Genomic DNA, 24596 nt, shown 5'->3' with positions numbered 1-24596 from the left:
GTGCTCGACTGTTGTTGGTTAATGTCACCAGACCAATGTTATTTCATTCCACTACTAAATGATGAACAAAAAATAATTTACGACCGCATTATACTGACAGTTTCGGGAAGAGAAGGGGGATTCTTTTTTTTTCGACGCACAAGATGGAGCTAGCAAAATATTTCTACTTCTTGCTGAGATACGATCAAAAACTGGCATCGCATTGGCCGTTGCATTATCTGGCATTGTATCAACTTAATTAAATGGAGGCAGAATAGCTCATTCAGCATTTAATCTGCCATTTAACATTCAAAATAACTCAGATGCAGTGTTCAACTTAAAAAATAATCGTACATGCCAAGTGTGCTGAAACAGTATACAATTATTATTTATTCATAACAAATCGTACTATGGGACACAAACACTCGCTTGGGGTATTGGGTAAGATACTGAAAGGTATAAAAATAAATATTAGGTAGGGAACATGCGCGTTCATATTCTTCAAAATCTATCTCTGGAAACTTTCAGAAAACTGCGGATATTGACAACGGAGAAGTTGCTGGAATGTTGAGTGGCTGGCAGAAAGAGCGATTTTGGCAGCAAAAATGTGGACGTCAAGGGATAAAATTCAGAGATACAACAATTGTTGCTAGAGGACTTGGTGCCATACAAATCTATCGACGACCAAGGATATGTGAATTATCCAATTGAGGTTTTGAGCTAAAGGTTGTCTTAATTTTAACCTAACACGTCTTTGCAATGACACAATATTAATCGTTAAAAATCAGCAAAAACATTATCGAAGCACCATTTTGAATGGCATGTATTTTATTCCCACAGAATTTTTAAATTCATTCAAATTGCCTGGGCTACCACCACATAATTTGCAACTAAAATAAAAATTTGTTGCCATCATGACTGACTGTGAACGAATAACATTATCGAAGCCAAGATCATCAGGGAAAATACAAAGAAGAGCTTCTTCCGCGTATACCGATGATTCCAACGGACTTACCTCATGCTCATGGTGTCAGTCACCACCAGATTATCCTGATGACGTGGACGATGAGAACGACAGCACTTCGGGCGAGGACGCCACGATGGGAAAAGAAAGCCGACTGTAAGCAACGGCAACTCTACCATCTGTTAATGAGAAACGTAAAAAAAACATCAAAGGCCGCAACGAAAGACTTGAGTTGGTTAGCAACGGTTCCAGACATACATAAGTTTAAATTATTACTTATTATAAATCGTTGCACCCCATTCTGCAGGTGTGTGCCGCCACCAATCAGTGACCAGTGACTATTCCGCTAATTTTTCTATAGTCCCTTTTATCGAGTGCCGGTAGGGATTTTGTACATTTCCAATCTACCGTTTTACACATGACTTTTGCAGTTTTGCACACAGGCACATCGTTTCATCGCGTTTTCGTTGCCACGCTTCTATCTAGATTGTCATATAGACAATGCATGGGTTTTCCAATGTTGTTCACGTTTTCGGATGTCAGCCGTACACCACCCTTGGCAATATCGTCCACTATCTGATTGCTCTTGATGCCTTTGTGACCTGACACCCAGTAGAAGTGAAGTCGATTGCTTCTGGCGACACTCTCCCCAACTGCTCTGCTAACAAAGACACTTCTGCCCGATATGCGGAACGAGGTTAAAGCTTTGATAGCTGCTTGACTGTATAATGTGCTTGACTGTGACAATAGCCTCTGCTTGAAATATACAGTATTGGTGCGATGCTTATAAGGTTGCCTTATGTCTAACTCTGGACAGTACCAGCTCCGTCCTCCGTATAAATATTTAATTTGTTTCGCGCAGTTAATATGTCTTTACGGCAACCATCTTTTTCTATGTTTACTCAGAACTTCTTTCCCAGTTGAAAAGTGGGATCATATAGTCGGTGCTTGCCAATCCTCCATTACCCACCGAGCTATACCCGAAGGTTATACATGTATAATTTCCTGTTACTGAAATGTTTGGTCTTACAATCACTGTGTAGCACCAATGCAAGAGGGAGAAAACTCCAGGTTGTGCCGAGCATCTGCCTTCACATATATAAGGCATTGCTGGCCTTTCTTACTATTTCATCCACCTTGTTCTTCCACAGCAATTTGCTGTCCAAGACTACCCCAAGGTATATGGTGCGTTCCTTGAGAGACGGTTGTGTCCCATTTATCGCAATGAGGTTCCACGGAGGTATTCTGTATTTCCCAGTGACCCGCTATCGATGCCCAATTCTGGACTGTATTGAGAGTGGTGGTCATAATACTGTTAATGGCGTGGCCGTCTAAGTTCCTTAACAGTTTATTGACCACTAATGTCCATAGGAGCGGAAATAGCACTCATCTCTGAGGACAAGCTTCCAGGGGGCGCTTCCATGTAATGCGAATTTCATCGAATATTTTCAGCAGGTAAGAAGTTAAGCTTATAGACCTAACCTTATTCGCGTAGGTTGGACTACCCTACTCTAGCCTCTTCCCATGAGTTCAGCACAGAGTTGAACTTCAAGCATCCCCTAAAAATCGATTTTACCCACGGCACGGATAGACAAAACGCATTTTGCAACATGGCTGGAATGATACCATCCGTACCGGAAGATTTAAATGGGTCGAATGAGCGGTTTGCGATCGCCCATTCTATCTAAATTTCCGTAATGTTATACTCCGCAAAGTTTACAGCACTTATTTCTTCATAGCTCGGATTAATCGCGGCCTTACAGCCAGAAAATGGAATAGGTCTTCTACTGAGTCATCACAGTTTTTCGTCCATTCTCCGCAACTCTTGGAAATTAGATCGGGCGAAGTGGAGCTCTTGGATAAAAGTTTCCTGAGTCTCGCCACCTTGTTAGTATTTTCAAAACTGCTACAAAAGTTCTTACAGGACTTTCGTTTTGTCCTGCGCATCAACTTTTTGTATTGCCTAAAGAGATCTTTATACTCGTTCCAACAGTCCTCGCTTTCCGTTAGTTTAGCCAAATTGAAAAATTCCCGTACTCTGTGTCTGGAAGACCCGAGCTACTTGTTCCACCAAGGGGCTTCGTTTTGTGCTTAAGGTAGGGCACGCGTAATGAAAAGCTGTATTAAGAACATTCGTGAACACGGTCACGCCTCTTTCAACCTTTCATGTGAGTTATGCACGTAAGTATCTTGGCTAATATTATCATCCTGTAGAGATCCAAGCTTGTGTTTCTGGGATTTCCCCTAATCTCGTGTCCGATCTTTGCTTCAGATCTAATGAAGAAGTAAATGTACCTATGATCGTCATGATGTTAAGTAGATATTTTCAATAACAAACAATCCAAAATAAATACAGTGAAAACGTTTCTACATCCAATTTTATTTAGAATATGATCTCAAACGACTACTATTTTTTATTGTTCAAAATGAAGATTGGAAACTTTACAGCATAAGGTTTAAGAAACTTTACAGCATTAAAAAATTATATACAATTAATTCGAATTTAAATTTATGCATTCTTCTCTACGTAATCCGCTAATTTTTCGGCATTTGCCCCTGCAAAGGAATATATCTGTTGACTTCCTTTAATAAATACAAAAGTTGGCATGCTAGAGACGTTGTACTCCATAGCAATGTCTTCGCATTCATCCACATCAACCTGAAAAATATAATTATGTATATATTTTTAAGTGTTCGAATTTCAATAGATATATTTAGTCTTGCCATTAATTATGTTACAAAGTTTACAATGCATACTGCGTGGAAAAATTTTACGAGAAATGTGTTTTTATTATACTTGTAAACTGTATGAAGTTGTATACCTAATAATCACTTCAGTGTTTATTTCCGCTTATTAACAATGCAATGCGGAGCGAAAGAAAATCGTATTGCGGGGATTGCTTTACTAAGCGCAAGTGAAATTTATGTGCATCTCAATTTTTCTCTTTTTCTCTTCAAAATTTTGAGAACGCACTGTTGGTCGTTTTTCTCAAACGTCTTCTGTTGATGTCAGGAGAAGAGTCGTCCTTGCGTGGTTCGAACCAATTACTATAAAAATTGTTCGCGAACGCAATCGCAGAGATCGCTTTGAAAACACAAAATTAAGTCAAGAAAAATGGATATATCGACCAGATCAATGGCAATGTGTACCGTTGGTTGACTGGTCATCTTCTGATATCACCTTTGAAACAAATTAGGCTTATCGGATGCAAGCGGTGTCTTCAGTGGTACGTGGTCAACGACCAAGAATGTATCCGTTTTACAAATAAAAAAAAATATTAACAGTTGAAGAAGATTTAAATAAGCAAGACGGAAAAATATACGCAAGAGCTTCCAAAGACTCAATAAATGTTGTTCCAAGGGTTCAATGTGGTCACCATCCAGTTGCTGTAACGGTTTTTAAAGCGGTTTAGCAATACTCTCTTGGATGGAGAGCATAGGATCTCCCAGCAAGATTGCCAAGTAGCACAGGTGATTGACCGTATGGAAGTCCAGATTTAAATCCATCGGACTACAGTTTGGGATAAAAGTTGGAAAATATGGAAACACAAACAAGTTTTATATGTCTAAAAAATATTTGGTTCTTGTAGATCGTCAATACCAATAAAAACTGTGCGATCTGCTATTGATCAATAGCCGAATCGTGTGAAGGCTTGTGTGAATACAAAATATTATGACCATTTTTAATAAAATTTTGTACATCGCTCATTTAATATATGTATGCATTACTAATCATTTCAAGGCCTAACTTTTAATAAAAGTTATTATGGTAGGACTATGTATTTATATATACTTGTATTGTATATAACATATATATATGAATGTGCAATAATAATGTATAATAATAATAGTTATTCAAAATAAAACTACATATATTATTATATTTTAGAATTTTGCTTCCGAAAATATTGTTGGAAATTCACAAACAGTGGAATAATTTGAAATATTATTTTAATAATAAAAAAATTCAATTAGATTAGCGATGCCTCGAGTTCCACAAAAGCTACTTTTACCCGGCCAAGGGATACAGACAACCATATTTCGGGCCCCGGGGAAGTCGACCAGCCTCACTCTGGCGTGAAAGTCGCCAGCACAGTTTTGACATCTTAGCGGGGACAGCTTTCATACACCGGAACGTACCACTATATTTTCTTAATTTTTTTTTTGTTTTTTTCGTTCTTTCGGGAGTAAGCACAAGTAAATTATATTATATTACCTAAATATAATTATAGTCTTAAATTTTTTTCGTTTAGTGAATAAAACAACATAGCTTTTCTTTGTTTATACAAAAGCGTTCGATTTCATGTTTTTAAATTAATAACTTTAACTTTGTATTTCAAATGAATATAAGAAAATAAACTATAATTATAGTATAAGTTAGTTACTATATTTCAAGCTCACTTTGTAAGCCCCACTAACTTTCAAATACAAGGTGCGTTTCAAAGTATACAGTAAAAAAGTAACAAAGTAAACTCTAGTGGCGCCATCTATATGTCGACTAGTGCGTTATCCTTTATCGACTTCCAGTAAAAATTTCATGACATTTCATCTATTGGAAGTGAAGTTATTGCGTTTTAAGTGTCAGTATGTTTTTGTCATCTGTGCGAAAATGAGCTTCAAACAAAGAGCCCACATTAAATTTTGTTTTAAAATTGGTAAAACTTTTACCGAAACGTTTCAATTGATGAAACAAGTTTATGGCGATGATTGCCTATCCCGTAGCAGAGTGCATGGGCGGTTTCAACGTTTTCAAAGTGGTTGTGAGGACATAAGTGAGAAATGAGACGAAACCCAAAACATCGCGCCTGGAGAAGTCAAAAGTGAAGACAATGATTTGTTTTTATAATTCCAAGGGTATTGTCCACAAAGAATTTGTTCCACCCGGCCAAAACGTTAATGCGGTATTCTGCTTGGAGTTTTGAAGCGTTTGGTGCGACGTATTCGATGTGTTCTGCCCGAATATCGCGAAGATCAAAGTTGGCGTTTGTTGCTCGATAATGTGCCGTCTCATCGATCGACGCTTGTGGCCGATTATTTGACCAAAAATCACATTTTAACAATCAACCACTCCCCGTATTCACCTGATATGGCACCGTGCGACTTCTACCTTTTCGGAAAAATGCATTTGCCGATGAAAGGAAAGCGTTATGCAGACGTGGAGGCCATTCAAAAGGCTTGCGCCGGCATACAGGCGGCCATACCGGGCAACGAGCTAAAACACTCGTTCGACATGCTTTTGGACCGTGCAAAAAGCTGTATTAAAGCAGAAGGAGACTATTTTGAAAATTTTTTTTTTTTTAAGTCCTGTTTACTTTGGAATGCACCTTGTAGTTTAGTCTCCTGCTGAATTTAGGTCATTTACTTATTTCTAAATAATAAAATTCGATACCGCTATAAAGTGTTGCCAAATATGCGTAACACTTGAAATTTGTTAATTTTAAGTTGTGCGTGGCTGCAGGTGTAAGTGCGCTCGAGGCGTTCATAAGAGGCATCGTATATATGAATAGTACATACTATCAAAATGAACACGAAAAAGTGAATGGCATCCTTGCAGTCGAAATGCATGCCCCGTTGTTGTTGTCGTTGTACCGACCCCGTCGAAACAGCGTGTTTCAGAGACATACCGCTAAATGGTTTCGATGACAATTGACACACTTCCCCTAACAGGTAGTCAACAACAAGTGATTCTTCATAGCAATACCAAAAAGTACTTGTTTTTGTATGCTTTGTTTTTGAACATTGGTATAAATTCTTTTTAAACTCAATGTTATTAGTTTTAGTTCAAAAAAAGTAGGAGTCTATAATTTATTCTTATTATGAATGATTACATGCATCACATTACTGAATGTTAACAAAGCAATAAAATAACTAGAAATAAATATAAAACACTTGACTCCTTTCTTAATTCAATACAAGTAATTATCTATATTTTATTCATATTTACTTAAAAAAAGAATAACATTTAAAAGCCTGTGCACAATAGGAATGCGCACAGTAATGCAGTAACATACCTTTAATACAACGACTCTTCCTTCGAACTCTTTTGCCAATTCCTCCAGCCGAGGAGCGATAATTTTACATGGCCCACACCAAGTTGCAAAAAAATCAATTACAACTAACTTAGCTCCAGCTTCTTTAAGTTGATTCTTCAAATCATTCTATAAAAGAAAATGAAAAATCGAATACAGGTATATTAATTAATATGATAGCGATTTCAATGCAAGTCTTAATACTCTAAAAGAAAACAAACAAAACACGTCTCATTCTCATGTTTAAATGTGGATTTTCTTACTTTTCTATGCTGTCTAATTATTTAATAAAATAAACGTAGATGCATAAATGCAATATGCTTTACCATAACACATGATAACCTGAACAAATGAAATCTTGAACTAATTTTTCTTCATTGACTACTTCAAAATTTGAACAAACCTTTGCTTTTATTTCGAAAACATGTTAAATACTACAATTCCTAAAACAAGTAGACTATTGATGAGCACCACATTATATCTATGCTATATACAAGTAGAACCATTGAGAATCATACAATATTAGGTTAGGCTATACTGGCCGACTGTCACGCCATATATAGACCTACTGGTCTTTAGTATTGGCATATGGAGATTCAGTGTTGGAATATCCCTATTCCTCAAACAAAATTAACATTATACAATACTAAGTTTAGAATGAATAGGTTTGTCACACTGTTCAGTTTGAAAATTATTTTTCACTTTCTTTTCTTTTGTACCGTTGATAAAATAATATAGTTGTTATTATTCTGTCAACTAGAAGTTTGCTTTTCAACAGGTTATTATGTCAGTTCCTGCCTAATAGAAAGAATTTTTTAAAAATTGAGTTTGATTGTTAAATTAAATTACACGTGTGTATCCCTTAATTTATATACATAGCTGTGTGTATAACGTAAAATTAACAAGTAATGAAGGGCTAAGTTCGGATGTAACCAAACATTTTATACTCTCGCAAAGTCAAATGGTATACTCGTTTGAGATTTCTTTCTGGATTGACTGATATTTTCGGTAGAAGGTCAGATATAGGCACTTGGGTTCACATGTTTAGTACTTAGGGGCTTGAACAGTTTTGGTTCCATTTAGACAATTTTTGGTAACAAGGTGTCATACTTTAAACGTATTATTCACGCAAAGTTTTACCCCGATATAATCATTGTTGCTTGATATGCATAGTGGAAAGTGAATCAGATGGAATTTAAAATGGTGTTATATGGGAAATAGGCGTGGTTGTTGTCCGATTTCGCCCATTTTTGCACTATGACATAGAAATATACGAACGAAAATATATAAAAGAACGTTATACACCGAATTTGGTTGAAATCGGTTAAGCAGATCCCAAGATATGGGTTTTCACCTAAAAGTGGGCGGTGCCACGCCCACTGTCTAATTTTGAACGCGGTTCCTATAAAGTTATCTCATACCATCCCAGAGATAATATTTAATTTCTCTGGCGTGTTTCGTGCTTGATTTTTCGCGCTTTTAGTAGTTTTCAACAGTACCGTTATATGGGGAGTGGGCGGAGTTGCCACCCGATTTCAACTATTTTCACACTGTAGGTAGAGCTTCTAAAAACATTTGCTTCCAGTGAATTTTGTTATTATAGCTTTAGCGGTTTAGGAGATATGCACATTAAACCTATTAGGGGCGGGACCACGCCCACTTAAAAAAAATGTAACTGCAGATGCCCCTCCCTAATGTGATCCTGTGTACCAAATAACAGTCTTGTATCTTATTGCGGAGCTTAGTTATGGCAATTTATTTGTTTTTGATTAATGGCGTTTTGTGGGCGTGGCAGTGGTCCGATTACGCCCATCTGCAATACCAACCGTCTCCCGGTACCAAAAAACATGTCTACCAAGTTTCATTAAGATATCTCAATTTTTACTCAAGTTAGAGCTTGCACGCACGGACAGACAGTCACCCGGATTTCAACTCGTTTCTTCATCCTGATCATTTATATATATATAACCCTATATCTAACTCGATTAGTTTTAGGTGATACAAACAACCGTTAGGTGAACAAAACTATTATACTCTGTAGCAACAGGTTGCGAGAGTATAAAAAGGCAAAGCGTTTAATGGCGAAAAATATTGTTTGGAAATTTAGAATTACGGCTTTATTTGCATAATTAGATGTGTTAAAATCTTATTTATAACAAATTGCCCGATGTAGGGGATGATACCTAGAAAAAAGCAGAAATATGTGCAAAAAGTATGCTAATAGAATATTTGAGTGACTAGACACATTAACTGAATTAAATTTGACATTAGCTTTTGTGAAAAATAGGTTGCTAGATCATTAAATCAAACGTAATAATGACAATAACGATATTAGTAGGAAAGTCATTTATTCCAAATAATGCAAATAACTTATTTAGAAATAGGGTGACTAAACCAAAGAAATCATTTAAAAGCAAACCTAAAAATAATATAATATAAAATGATATCATTTTGGCTAAGAGGAGCACATTAAAAAATATTGCTATTATTATGTAAGAATAATGAAAATAAGCAAACTCAAATCGCAAAATCACAACATGGTTTTTGCATTTACATTTATTAAAGAAATTCGAAACAAACCCTTTAAGAAAAAACATATTCACTGACAACAGTCTTCTTAATATTTGGAGCTATCAGATGAGATATGTGAACCTTGTTTAATTGGAAAAAAATTAAGGAACCCCAATACATTCAGATGTATGTGGTCTAATTATAGCGGTAACTTTAAATGACAAAAATTACTATGTAATCTTCGTAGAGCAATTTACAAATTACTGTGTAACTTATTTAATGAAACACAAGTCAGATGTATTTCACATGTTTAAAGATTTTGTAGTAAAAGAGTGAAGGGCATTTTAATCTTAAGATTGTTAATTTGTATAATGACAATGGTAGAGAATATTTTCCCCATGAGATATGTGAGTTTTGTGTTATGAAAGGAATAACTTATCATTTGACAGTGCCAACCACACCTCAATGAAACGGTTTTTCTGAACGGATGATAAGAACCATTACTGAAAAGGCTCGGCCAATTATGCAAAATTAAATCAAAGTTTCTGAGGGGAAGCTGTATTAACTGTATCATATTATAGTTAACCCAATTCCAAACAGAACGTGGTGATAGGGCAATGACTCCATATGAGATATGGCACAATAGAGAGCCCAATCAAGAGCACTGCGGGTGTTTGGTTCGACTGTATATAGTATGTGCATAATAAAAATTAAAATTATAAATCATACAAAAGTATTTTTGTTAGTTATGAACCAAAATTTAAACTATGGGATGCTGTAATGAAAAATTTATTGTTGCAAGAGATGTAGTTGTCGATGAAATGAATATGATTAGTCCTAGAGCTGTGAATAATAAAAACAGTAAGTAAATTAAAATAATGAAAATTTCTGGGGTGAAGTAGGGAAAAATGGCAAACAGAATTCTCTAATGAAATTAACGAATGTGATGAAAAAGACTTCTTGAAAGATAGTAAGGTATCTGATCATGTACATTTTCCGAATGAAAGTAAGAAAAGAAAATGAATGAAAGTAAGGAATTAAATTTCTCGAATGACAGTTCAAAATGTAAAACAACTTAACAGCTAAGTGAAAATGGTGATCAAATTGATGATTTTGACAACAACAATAAAGATATCAAAGTAATGGGTAGAAGACATGAGAGACTAAAGGACAAGCCACAGATATCCCACAATGAAGACAATAACAGCTGGAAAAAATATTATTAAATTCGTGTACTATTTTTAACGATGTCCCAAATACATTTGATGAAATAAAATATAGGCACGTTGCCAATGAAATAAATAGGACCTGGTAATTATATAGCCAGAAAACAAAAACATTGAACAAAGAACAACGAGGATTTATCCAAAAATATTAAGTCGATTATGATGAAACATTTCCACCAGCTGCTAGAATTTAAAGTTTTCGATTCATATTATATTATAATTTGAAAGTCCATCAAATGTAAATATATAATATGTCCGATCACTGTAAAACTTTTTATAAAGCATTGAATGAAGAGCAAAAAAGCGGAAGGGAGATATTTGACAACCTTATATATTTTCTTATTATAATACTTGGAAGTCATACCACGTGCCAAACTGAGTTTATGCGAGTTTCCTTTGTTTTTTCTTTCAAACTCTTCGAAATTTATTTCAGTCATTGTTTCTTTACTAGAATTTGTTACGAATTAAATAATAAAAATAAAACAAAATTTGGATTTGCTTGTGTGGTTATATTTTTATGGGTAATGAAAGTCAGTTTTGTAAACGTGCACTCAATTCTGCTCGCCACTGTATATCCTTAACAGAGGTTATATTATGGAAAGCATATACGGTATGTTTAAAGATGTTGAGTTTTTTTGAAAAATACTTATTTTTTCATCATATTCTCTTGAAATGCGCTTTTCGGTATTGCCATCACAAACAAAAATAGACAAACCCGACGTTAACAATTTACCTGCAACGGACTTCAAAGCAAGATCGAGTCGATAGCTGCGGTCCAAAAAACCAAGTTAAACAGCCGCTCAGTTCTTCTGAGTTGTGCAGGTTTCAATGGAGGCCTAGCCCTCGTATCAATATCGTATCATTGATGGCAACATCGACCGCAGGGATACTATCCCTAAATATCAGGGTATAGCTATTCGGTCAGGCGATATCGACCTCGAAATATTAAATATATACTTGGGCAACATGCCAACACAATCAATGACGAAGACCCCATCAAAATTATGGGCACCTGTAATAGCTCGCCGGATATTAGAATCGCTAGCGGTGGTCCGATAAATAGCATAACCTGGCGATTAAGGGATCTCAATTTGGAGATTCGGCAAATGGTAAATCAGCATAAGCGGACAAAATGGATAGAGCATCTGAAGTCCCGCAACCTCTCCACCGGTGTGAGCAAGATTTGAACTACTGTCAAGGTTTTTTCTAATACGAGAAGACAGGACGTCCGTGTTGAAATTCAAATCGATGGCCATGCCTCCTCGGGCCCGAAGAAGTGCGCGAGCTACATCAGCCGGTAATTTACACTGCCCCCTTCGATAGACAAGATGTAACGTTGTATTATCCGACGGCGGAAAATGCTAAAAGACTGCGCACTACTCGTCGAAATCCATTGGCCCTGACAGAATAAAAATGCTGATGCTGAAACATCTAGGGTCGACGGGAGTAAGCTACCTCACCAAGATCCTCAACTTGTCGCTGCCCACTCTTCAAATACCTGATGTGAGGAAAGTCGGAAGAGTGGTTCCCCCAACTCCTGAAAACTGGGAAGAGCGCCAACAAAATGTAGTCTTATCATACGATAACTCTCCTTTCCCCAGTAGTGACTACACTTGAAGCCTTACTACCCCCGACATTCAAACATCACCTGAGTCTAGCAGATCATCAGCATGGCTTTCGAAAGGTGCACAGCACCACCACAGCACTTCACGTCATAAACGCGCAGATATTTAATGGCCTAAACCAAATTCCAACCTGTGAGAGGCCGATCCTCTTAGCGATGGACTTGTCAAAAGCTTTTGACACAGTCAATCATACAACACTGAACGCCATTCACAGTGGAGCCATTAACACTTTCACCAACCCTCTCAGTGAATGGCGTACTTCGAGCCAAATCACCACCCATCATAGACAAAGAGCTCGAGTTGCCACGAGAATCTAGACTGACCGTTGCACAACTCCGTTATTGATACTGTAGCAGTTTAAACAGCTACCTATCCAGAATCTAGCCCGATATACCAAATATATGTCCAGCATATCCTTGCACAACTCCGTTATTGATACTGTAACAGTTTAAACAGCTACCTATCCAGAATCTAGCCCGATATACCAAATATATGTCCAGCATACCCTTGCGCAACTCCGTTATTGATACTGTAGCAGTTTAAATAGCTACCTGTCCAGAATCTAGCCCGATATACCAAATATATGTCCAGCATACAATAAGTCTGCTCATGACATTCCACCTCTTTGCATGCCCAACGAAACCCACTCAGCAAAGACCTTTCTCCATATGGTCCGACCCCGTTGAAACAGCTCGTTTCCTGGGTCATTTGTTAGATGACTTCGACGACAACTAAACTGAACCTTACCACCTAAGCGGGGATTAGATAATCGTTACAAAAATATCATGTTTTTCGAACTTTCGATTTGGTTAAAGATGCCAAGTTTGCTTTTTCGAACTGTTGCATCATTCATGCTGCGCAGTTGCATTACCGAAAACGCCATATATGTTGATGATTGATGTTGGTAATAGCTATAGGAGACATGACAAGAATGGGTAGTTTCAAAAAATATTTAATGGAAAATTTTAGAATGACGGACTAAAAGAATTAATGGCTAAATTTGCTTAATCCAGGCTGCTTATGTTAAAAGTTCTAAATAAATTTAATATAAGTAAGAGGTTATAACGCAGTCAGTACCCATCTACCGAACAAACTAAATTATAAATTGCTTAACTCAGATGAAAATTGCGATGTGCCATGCTGTAACCTTATAGGTGGTTTAATGTGTACGTAATGGTATGTACTGTTCCAAATTTAGCGACTGCATAAATATCTCGAGTATATATAGGATCAAAACTCGTTTAAAACTTATTAATCTACCTACACTTTCTAATCGTAGGGAAATGCTTGGCATAATATTCTTAGTGAAAATCTTGAATGGAACAGTTTGCAATTCTTTTCTCCTGTCTAAAATTAAATTTAATATCCCGATTCGCTTTTCGAGGCAGTTTAGACCTTTACTGTTAAAATCCTGTACATCAAATTTTGAACTAAACGAGCCATTCCGCCGTATATGTCATGATTTTAATTCTCATTCCAGCACATTTGACTTATCTGACTCACTTTTCAAAATTAAAAAGACTTTATTGTTTTCTCTTAATAAATTAAAATGTAACAATTTATTATATTGTAACTATAAATCATAGCTGTTGAAATTTTTGTTTCTGTAGCTGAGCAGTTTTAGATCTCAACACTTAAAAAACTCTCTTGCCTTTTCTGACTCGGCTAATTCCGCACGTATGCGGATTGCGCCCCTCGCGTCGGTTGGGCGGGAGGAGGGTAATCGTTGGGTTAGATTAGATTAGATAATGATTGAGATATGCACCGCGACCTATGGTCTATTGTGCCCTCCCCTAAGTCACAGCGACTCATCTAGCCCTATCATATTGATGAACTCCAATAGCCAATGAGGCGATGCGATCCCTTTTTGGAAACATGGATCCCAGGTCCTTGACTCTACGTCTGCAGACTGCTGTGCAGTCCATTAGTAGGTGTTCTGGAGTTTCCGACTCCATGTCGCAGAACCGGCAGTTTGCAGAGGAGACCAAGCCCATGTTAAATAAATGCTTGTTAAGCCTGCAATGTCCGGTGTAGAACGCGACCAGAAGCCGAAATTTGTTCCTCGGGAGATTGATTACGGTTTTAAACCGTCTGAGGTTATAACCCCCCATTAGCAACTTGGCATGGCGCATGCCTTGGAGATGTTGCCAGTGTCTCTCCCTCCCTGCTCTTTCCTCTTTACGGAGCAGCACCTTAATGGTATGTGGACGAACCTCTACGCACGGTTCTGGTCCTAACATGTTTGTAGAGGCTGCAGAGCGGGCCAACTCGTCAGCAAGTTCATTTCCTGCTATACCCCTGTGACCAGGCACCCAGATGAGGTGCACTCTGTTGAGACTTGATAGGCTGTTCAGCCGTTCTATACACTCCTGCACTAGTAGCGATTTGACCTCAAAAGCCGAGATCGCTTTATGTGCTGCCTGACTATCGCTAAGTATGGCGATGCTCTTATTGCAGTAGTCGCGTTGGAGGTTTATTTCTACACACCGACTTATAGCATATACCTCCGCCTGGAATATGCTAGGAAAACTTCCCATGGGAATGGAGAGCTTGGTGCGTGGTCCTGCGACCCCTGCGCCAATCCCCTCCGCCGTTTTCGAACCGTCGGTGTACCACTTGATAGTACTGTTCCTTAGTAGTATGTCCAGCATGGAATCGTTCCATTCTGCCTTACTGCCAAGGGTAACCCTGAACTTCCTAGTGAAGCTTACTGTTTTGGTAATGATGTCCCTTGGAAGAAGGGCCAGTGGCATTGCGTCACTTAGGGCCTTCATCTACTGGGACGAGATTACCTTCCCTTTGCCAAACCCTTCTGCTGACATTTGAAGCAAGGTCTGTTTGGCCGTCTGCTCGATCACTATATGTAGCGGTGTTAGCTCCAGCATTACTTTCAGTGCTGCGGTCGGACATTACGCATCGCGCCCGACGCGCAGATGCAGGCAAGTCGTTGCAGCCTCGATAGTCGAAGTCCTACCGAGATCTGCGATGCTTTGGAACCCCAGCAAGTCGATTGCACACCATGAGCGCTTTCGTAGCTTTGGCTACGGTTAGGTCCACATGCTGCTTCCACCGTAGAGTGGAGTCCAGCGTAAGGCCCAGGTACTTTACCGTGCTGGCCATCTCCACCTCCGTTCCACCTAGGGATAGGTTTCTGAAGCCTGGCAGCAACCTACGTCTGGTAAACGGTATGATTGTAGTTTTGGAGGGGTTGATGTTTAGGCCAACCCCACTACACCATTCCTTTGCCAGCCTTAATCCCCTTTGTACAATATCGCAGAGTGTCAACGAATTTACCTCTAGCTAATATAACAATATCGTCCGCTAACTCGTATCCCTGACAGCGGATTCCGTTGCTGGTTAGAAGCTCGAGAAGATCGTCCACAACTAGGCTCCAAAGTAGGGGGGATAGCACTCCACGCTGTGGACAGCCTCTTGTTGTGCCAAGACGAATCTTAGTGTCGCCTACTGTGGTTTCGGCAATCCTGGTGCACAGTACTGCTTCAATCCATCTGCGCACCGGCATCGCCACACCCCTTTTCTCTAGTGCTTTTGACACGCTCTCGTGTGACGTATTGTCAAAAGCACCTTCGATGTCAAGGAAGGCGCATAACAGCACCTCACCCCCGTTTAACGAACTTCGGATCTCTGAGGTCAGCTGATACAGAGCAGTATTGGCAGTATGTCGTGATCTATGATCTTTTCCATGCTTTTCAGTAGGAAGGAAGTTAAACTTATTGGTCTGAAGGATTTCGCCAACGAATAGTCTTTCCTTCCTACCTTGGGTATGAAGATCACCTTTGCAGTGCGCCAAGGTTCTGGGATGTACGCCAGCGCCAGGCTATCCCTCAACAGCCGAACATGGTGGGGCAGTAGGACCTGCTAGTGAGTTAATAAAATTTTATATACTTATACTTCAATGTAATGTTAAGATAGATGCTAAGATATTTGAAAATGATCTGATCGGATTTTTCTGAGTTTTCTCCGTGACCAGGGAAGCGCGGCCGAAGGCCTCCAATGCAGAAAGGAGTTCAACGCTAAAGAACATATGGAAAATGTGTTTATTTATTATTTTAAAAAAAATTACTTTCCGCATCCAGAATTCTCATCTTTGCGTCCAATCTTTAATTTTTTTTTAATATGAATAAAGTATGCAAACGCGAAAAAATGGTCATTCTAAAACAATTTCTTTTTTCTAATTCTTGATTTTATGCTTGGGATTAAATTTTTTCTTTTATTTTTCAATCCGGTCCTTAGGATTAAAAAAAAAGAATTCCCCATAGATCCTGAAAGGGATTGAGGTCTGGGCATAAGGCAGCGAACTGAATCAGTCTGACGGGAGTTAAAAAACTCCATTGTCTTCTTTGCAACATGGGTTGGGGCATTTTCTTGGTGAACGATCTATTCATTGCCATGTAAATCACAAGCAAAATCTAGCAGCACACTTTCTAATAATTAAATGTGCTACTTTTTTTTTACTGTGTAGATAATTATATGCCATTTATGATTTGAACAAAAAATCGGACAAATGGCCACCACGGCTCCGTTTGCATATCTCCACCGTGATTTACGCCAATTTTCGATGACCCGGTGTAGTATTTTGGCTTTAGTGCGCTGAAAGTTGTCTCGTCCTCGAACGTTGCTGGTTGATTAGCGTAACCCTTTGATTTAACAAACCCCCGAGAAATTGAGAGAGATCGATCTTGGCGTCGATTTGACTGGGCCATTATTCGAAATTAACGAGTCGCCAAACTTTGCACGCAATATGTACATGTTTAGACGTGAAACATGGGGCCTCGTCGTCTTGTTGGAAATATAAATCGTCCACGTCGATTTCCGGGGAAAAAGCCAATCAAATTCGTGTTGTAATGCTCGCTTTTGATGGTAACGGCATTTCCTGACTCATTTCGAAGGAAATCAAGGTCCGCTGATGCCGTCATACTACAATCCGCACCAAACGGTATATTTTTGGGGATGCAATTGTGTTTCCTGAACCACACGAGGATTTGACTCACTCCAATAGCGACAATTTGGTTTTTTGACGAAGCCATTAAACCAGAAATGGGCCTTAACTGAGAAGATGACTTTTCGATGAACGTGAGTTTGTGAATTTTTCGGAAAACGTGAATTTGCGTAAGAATCTTGAACAATTTCCAAGTGTTGTACTAACGTGAAACAAGGCATGATAAAATGCAAACCTGGCCGCCACGAGCAGTAAAATTCAAGTCCTCCTTATTGGTAGGCCGCAATAAGTCTAAGATAACATGTTGATTAAGGGGCATTTAATTATATTACATACTAATAGGATAGGACTAGAATAGAAAAGATCACTATATTATGTTAATGTGGTCCATACTAAGGTTTGAACCATTCAGCCAGTTTGGATGCTAATTCATATTTTTGGTAAAGAAAACTTGCCAACGTAATTTATATAAATACAGTATCGACTAGATCAGTACTTAACTATAATATGTCCAAGATCACACATACAAATGATATATACGATAGAGAATATTTCGTAAGGTAAATGGGAGTAAAGGTAAGTATTGACCCCATTTCATTACAGATAGTACTAAACTACGATATGTCCAAGATCATACATGCACATACATATTGAAGGTTTTACATATTGAAGTCACTATTTGAACCAAGTTTAATTCTGATATTTTCCTGATGACGGAATTCAATTATTATTTGATTTTGTGTCCAGGTAAAATGTGTACCTTTTACTCAAGGTATAACTTGCCTGTACACTCGGACATCCGAGAATCAATTAGTCTAGTCATCTTTATCAGTTGGATATAGACATACAATTTCACATGTATCTATATCGATATGCTTTAAGTGATCCAAAAAATTGTTGGGGGCTTGGTTTACCCAGCGGTTGTTGTTATACTCTGTGCAACATGGTACGAAAGTGAGGTTAACAACACTAACAAGTATTTTGCATTGCCAATCATTTATTTATACTAGAGAAATAACACAGCTCTACAAAAACTAATTTGTTGTCCTGGATATCTTAGCATATTTTGATGCTTTGTCCAGTGTCCAGATTACGACCAGAGAGCTGCACCGGATACAAAATTTCGTGCATACTCGACTAGACACTCGGATTTTATTTAGATCAATCTTTTAAGTATAAATACAAGTATTGACCGCTAAAGGGCGAGTTCAAGATGAACATGCTGTTCGCGAAACTCGAATCATAAGCATACATGTTTGATTGTACAGAGTGTCGAGTGGGCAATCGTTCACCAACAAGCTGCAACTCCACACACGAGCTTATTCCATGCGATAATATTTGCATACAATCTTAGACAAGATGTGTATAATCGTTTACTTTTTATACTCTAGCAACGTGTTGCTACAGAGTATAATAATTTAATCTCGGTTGTTTGTATCACATAAAACTAATCGAGGTAGATATAGGATTATGTACATATAAATGATCAGGATGACGACACGATTTGAAATCCGGATGTCTGTCAATCCGTCCGTGCAAGCTGCAACTTGCGTAAAAATTAAGATATCATAAAGGAACTTGGGACACATGTTTCTGGGAATTCTATATAACTGATATTCAGGATTTTGAAACATCCGGCTAACTTTACTCCTTTATATTAAAGTTTATTGTCTAAGGCAGATGAGCTCACCATTTTTTCAAACTCCTCGCCGACATTCAATTGATTCAGGGTCAGACTTGGATATCCGCAATAGAGTTCCAGCCCACAGGCACATTCCCGTAGCTTCGTCGGTATCGAATAACATGGACACTGAGTAGCTAAGAACAGTAGCACAGGCGGTTGTCAGCAGTATTGCACCTCCGGAAGTGAAGGCGTATAATTCTATAGAAATAAAAAACGATGTTCGTTGTGACGAGCCATTAGATGGTCTTAAATGCCTTCCTGAGTTTGCGAGGGTGCAGGAGTGTTATGTCTATTAGAGACAGGCCGCACTAGCTGCTTATCTCATTTTCAAATTATATAGTGGCAGTTCTCGCCACTTCCAGGCGGTTATTTTAATAAGAAGCAAGATTATTATTATTAGCAAACGTGCTCTTTGAGGCAAAGCGCAAGTTGTCCAAGTTTGCTGTCGTACAGCCTATTCCCTCGATCTTTGCGATGCTAGCCAACAATTTTGGCGTTAATATTTCAAATGTGCTACGGTAACATTTTGTATCGAATGGGCAAGTAAAGCGTTTCATAGATTAACGAAAAAGTTTTGGTCAAGTCCAACCGGAGACTTGGGAACAAGCTCACACCCTTCTGCGAGGAGAGCTGTGCAGACAGACCTGGGCACCACAGTACTCATGAAATTGAGGGTGGTTCATAAGGACACCCTAAAGTGACACGGAAAATGTTAGTTAAAATTTCCTTAACGCGTAGAATTTTGGACTTGTTTTTTTTTTTTAATAAAATGGAGTTATGTTGAATTACAGCATGTAGCAAAGAAACTTGTGTACATAATGTTGTTGTAACGGTTACCTTGTCCCCGCTTGGGTGATAAATTATAGTTTGGTTGTCGTCGAGGTCATCTAACCGAAGGCCCAGAAAACGAGCAGTTTCGACGGAGTAGGACCATAGGAAATGGGTGTTAGATAAGTAGGGTTCGTTGGGCATACAAAGAGGTGGTTAGTGTTATGCGGAGACTCTTTGCACGCAGGACATATATTTGGTATGTCGGGGTCTATAATGGATAAGTAGAGGTTTAACCTGCTACAATATCCAGAACGAAGCTGCGTGAGGCTCAATCTGGATTTGCGAGGCAACTCGAGCTCTACGTCTGCTATGGATGGTGGTTTGACTAGTAGTACGCCATTCCCTCGTCAGTGAAGGTGTTGATGGATCCCTTGTGAGTGGCGGTCAGTACTTGTCTGAATTTCTTTGCGTCCGAAGTCTGGTCAGCGTACTAATGTCGTCGACGTAATCAAGGATCGACGTAATGTGATCGCAGTGGATTTAGTGGGGGAGAGTATCAGGCTCCTTGCAGAGAAGAAGCGAGAAAGGTTTGAGAGATAGCCGTTTACTTTCGGGCACATGACATCGATTCCATTGCCAGACGTCCATATCGTGCAGTCATCAGCGTACGAGGTCACGGAAATTCCCTCTGGTGGTTGGGGTGTTTCGAGATGTAGAAACTAAACAGTAGCGGGGAAAGGACACCACCCTGCGGTACCCTCTGCTGTATAGTTTGGAGTTTTGACCTCGAGACAGTACGAATGAATGCCGACCGCTCAGGTAGTTCAGCGTCCACCTCTTCAACACTGGAGGGAGCGTGGATTTTTCTATGTCCTCAAATAGCGTTGTGTTGTTGACTGTGTCTAAAGCTTTTAACAAGTCCAACGCTACGAAGATCGTCCTCTCGTAGAGTGGCTTCTGGTTTAGGCAATGAACTATCTGGGCGTTTATGACTAAGCGCAGTAGTCGGAAGTCATGCTGATGGTTTGCTAGACTCAGGTGGTGAGTGAATGTCGGGAGTAGCAAGGTCTAAAGTGTCACTACTGGGAAAGGAGAGTTATTGGACGATAAGACTCCCCTTTGTTGGCGGGGTTCCCAGGTTTCAGTAGTGGGACCACTCTTCTGACTTTCCACACATCGGGTATTTAAGAAGTGGTCATCGACAAGTTGAGGACCTTGATGAGGTAGCTTACTCGCGTCGAGCCTAGGTGTTTTAGCATCCTCGTGTCCTATCGCAAAATGGGCTGTCGCATTTCCCTTAAAATCCCCTTTCTCCACTCACATTTAAATTTCTTTGCCGAAAATTTGGTTGCAGTTAACGATGCGCAAAAAGAAAGGTTCCACTAGGACATCCTAATAAGCAACGACACCAAGGCAGATAGGATACCGTTGGTTCCATATGAGGAAAAGAGATCAGCAGTACAAGCGAAAGTCAGCATTTGTGAAAAAATTGTCAACAAAACATTTAATAGACATGTAAATGCAACCGTTGCAGTATAAGCAGTCAAAAGTATAAATTACACGATTTCAGAAAAAAACACGTACTCTGTAACACAAAATCTATACGGGATGGAAAATTTTTGAACTCAAATTCGTAATCAGGATACCTTACCAGTATAACATACAAAGAAAATGGCAAATAAGCTTTAGGAGCTGGTAAAAGCTGATTGTACCTCAACTCTACCACAAAGATGCCAAACATTTGTAGGATCAATGACAAGCTGCAGTACTGCAGTTTCCTGCAACTACATATGTTGATGGTGCCACAGAATATTTTTTCATTCTTATTAATATCGTTTTGCCTGAAACTATTATACTCAAAGAAAAAAATTTGTTAATTTTTAAGTTTTCCATAATTTTCCCGGGCACTTATTTAAAGCAAATACTTAAATATTTAATACAAAATAAATATGTAGAAACATTGAAGTGAAAAGTTAGTGTATAATAAGTGCATAATATAAAATAAAAGATAACCATAAATCGAGAAATTGTAAAATGAAATTTGAAAATTTTCAACTTAAAATGCAAATATCTCGAAAACTATAAGTTTCCGGCGGCAATAATTATATATATTCGTGATCTGGAGAATCTCTTCTATCCAACCATACCCCTCTTAACCCTGAAATTGTGGGATGCTAAACTAAAGCCCACCCAAAATTATAACTAAAAAACTAAATGTGTGCAAAATCATAGAGAGAGAAGAGAAGGGAGAGCACAATAGACCAAAGGTCAACTTGTATGCATACCTGTAATTTAATCTAATCTAATCTTTTCATACCAACATACACTCATTAGTGAAGTAGTCACATTTATTTTATACAATAAATCCATAGACGCAATTCAGTGCGAATCCCACATATAATTACCACAGCAGAGAAGTTCAGCAACGTGGTCAATCATGTTCAGTGCTGAAGAAACCGTGATTATAATGTACTAATATACATGATTATATATAATAAATATGATTATAATATTATTAATACACAATTTATACCAAATTTAAGATTTTAACAACAATTTGCTGAAGACGTAAACTAATGCAAAACCGTAAATTTAATTAACCTTTAATCCATATGATTGCTTGTTTTAAGAATGTCAAAAGGTCTAATAAATAAAAATAAAGGCTAAATAATACTAAGCATAATTATCCATCAATTCAATAATTCATTTACTTAATTGAATAACCAGTATAAATAAATACAATTTTTACACGTCGCCATTTATATAATTTGGTGTGGAACTATTTTTCCAAATTTTGTTATATTTCATCATGTAAATATGGTTTGGAATATTCACTTATATATGATATTTAGTTTCAACGAGTTTTACAAACCCTTAAAAAATTATGATGTCATATCTACTCAATAATGTGAAAGATAAAACAGTATTCATCATAAAATACTTCAGCGGAAATTCTCTTACCGAATCTTTAACTAAATGGGACATAGTAAATTTTCTTAGCACATATAGTTTCTTGAGTAATAAAAATAATTTTACCCAATCATGCAATAACAATATAGTACATAAAAAACTAGACAGAAACCATTTCAAATGGCGTCTCCAGTTATAAATCACTTACCGAATCCTTTATTAAATGCGGCATTGTAAAGTAAAAACTTGTTCTCCAATAATTAATATAACTTCACTTTAAAACACCACTCACCACGGCCAAGCAAATATCAATGAACAAATAATATCAATGTTTAATAGTTCAATGAATCACAAAATCACTATTGCCACCGTTTTCGATATCAAAAATTTTTAAATTTATTTAGTTCGGTTCAAACTCGAAGTTTTTTGTTGCCGCAATTCTTATTAAAACTGCGTTTACACACGAAGTCTTTTGTAGCATATTAGATAGATAGATAGATTAATTTTGAGGTATGCACCGCGACCTATGGTCTATTGTGCCCTCCCCTAAGTCATATCGTATAATCTAGGCCCAGCATGTTGATAAATTCCAAAATTCTGCTGGGTGCTAGTGAGGCGATACAATCCCTGTGTGGAAACATGGATTCCAGGGCCTTGATTCTGCGTCTGCAGACTGCTGTGCAGTTCATCAGCAGATGTTCAGGGGTTTCCGGCTCTATGTCGCAGAACCGGTAGTTTGCAGAAGAGGCTATGCCCATGTTGAAGAGGTGCTTCTTAAGCCTGCAGTGGCCGGTGTAGAACACGACAAGTAGCCGGAATTTGTTCCTCGGGAGATTAATTATGGTTTTGAACCGTTTGAGGTCGTAACCCCCCATTAGCAGTCTGGCATGGTGCATGCTCTGAAGTTGTTGCCAATGTGTCTCCCTACCTACTCTTTCCTCCCTACGGAGGAGCTCTTTAATTGTATGTGGACCAACCGCTATGAATGGTTCCGGTCCTATCATTTTTGTAAAGGCCGCAGAGCGGGCCAGCTCGTCAGCCAGTTCGTTCCCGGCTTTACCACTGTGGCCAGGCACCCAAATAAGGTGCACTCGGTTGTGTTCTGATAGGCTGTTCAGCCGTTCTATACACTCCAGCACTAGAAGAGATTTGACCTCATAGGCAGAGATCGCTCTTAGTGCCGCCTGGCTATTACTAAGTATAGCAATACTTTTATTGCGATAGTTGCGTTGCAGGTTTATCGCTACACACCGACTTATAGCATAGACCTCGGCTTAGAAGATGCTCGGGAAACTTCCCATGGGAATGGAGAGTTTGGTGCTTGGCCCAGCGACCCCTGCACCAATCCGCTCCTCCGTTTTCGACCCGTCGGTGTACCACTTGATAGTGCTTTCCCTTAGCAGCAGGTCCAGTGATGAATTATTCCATTCAAACTTGCTGCCAAGGGTAACTTTTAACGTCCTGTTGAAGTTTACTACTTTGGTAATGCGATCCCTTTGAAGAAGGGCTAGTGGTATTTCCTCACTTAGCGCCTTCATCTGCTGGGATGAGATTACCTTCCCTTTGCCAACTCCCTCTGGTGTCATTTGGAGCAGAGTTCGTTTGGCTGTCTGTTTGATTACCAGATGTAGCGGTGATAGTTCTAGCATGACTTCCAGTGCTGCGGTCGGACACGTTCGCATTGCTCCCGACGCGCAGATGCAGGCAAGTCTTTGCAGCTTCGACAGTTTGAGTCCTACCGAAGTCTGCATTGCTTTAGCAAACCACGATACCGCTCCATACGTGATAATCGGTCTCACAATCATGGTGTACATCCACCTGATTGTCCTTGGGGAGCACCCCCAGGATTTTCCAGCAAGTCGGTTGCACACCATGATTGTTCTTGTGGCTTTTGTGAGGGTCTGGTGCATGGTGGTCTATGATCTTTTCCATACTCT

At 38.7% G+C, this 24596-nt stretch overlaps 1 protein-coding gene and 1 long non-coding RNA gene across 3 annotated transcripts; one reads left to right on the top strand and one right to left on the bottom strand.

Annotated features, from left to right (window-relative positions):
• LOC138856189 (uncharacterized) lies at window positions 1-3309 on the top strand. Of its 2 annotated transcripts, XR_011395273.1 has the most exons (3): window positions 1-435; window positions 508-705; window positions 820-3309. It is a non-coding gene; the product is annotated as an uncharacterized lncRNA (long non-coding RNA). The 2 variants fall into 2 exon arrangements; XR_011395272.1 differs by having other exon boundaries at window positions 508-3309.
• Window positions 3304-23027, bottom strand: Trx2 (Thioredoxin 2). Its single transcript, XM_014243644.3, has 3 exons — window positions 22868-23027; window positions 6955-7101; window positions 3304-3602 (listed from the first exon to the last, which is right to left on the bottom strand). Exons 1-3 carry the CDS (start codon window positions 22889-22891, stop codon window positions 3453-3455), a joined length of 321 nt encoding a protein of 106 aa, XP_014099119.1. The 5' UTR covers window positions 22892-23027; the 3' UTR covers window positions 3304-3452.
• Window positions 23028-24596: the final 1569 nt, after the last annotated feature.

Source organism: Bactrocera oleae, chromosome 3 (genome assembly GCF_042242935.1).
Source record: "Bactrocera oleae isolate idBacOlea1 chromosome 3, idBacOlea1, whole genome shotgun sequence".
In the NCBI taxonomy this organism is placed as follows: Eukaryota; Metazoa; Arthropoda; class Insecta; order Diptera; family Tephritidae; genus Bactrocera; species Bactrocera oleae.
Note: the sequence above shows the minus strand (reverse complement) of the source record. Positions and strands in the feature narration are given on the sequence as shown.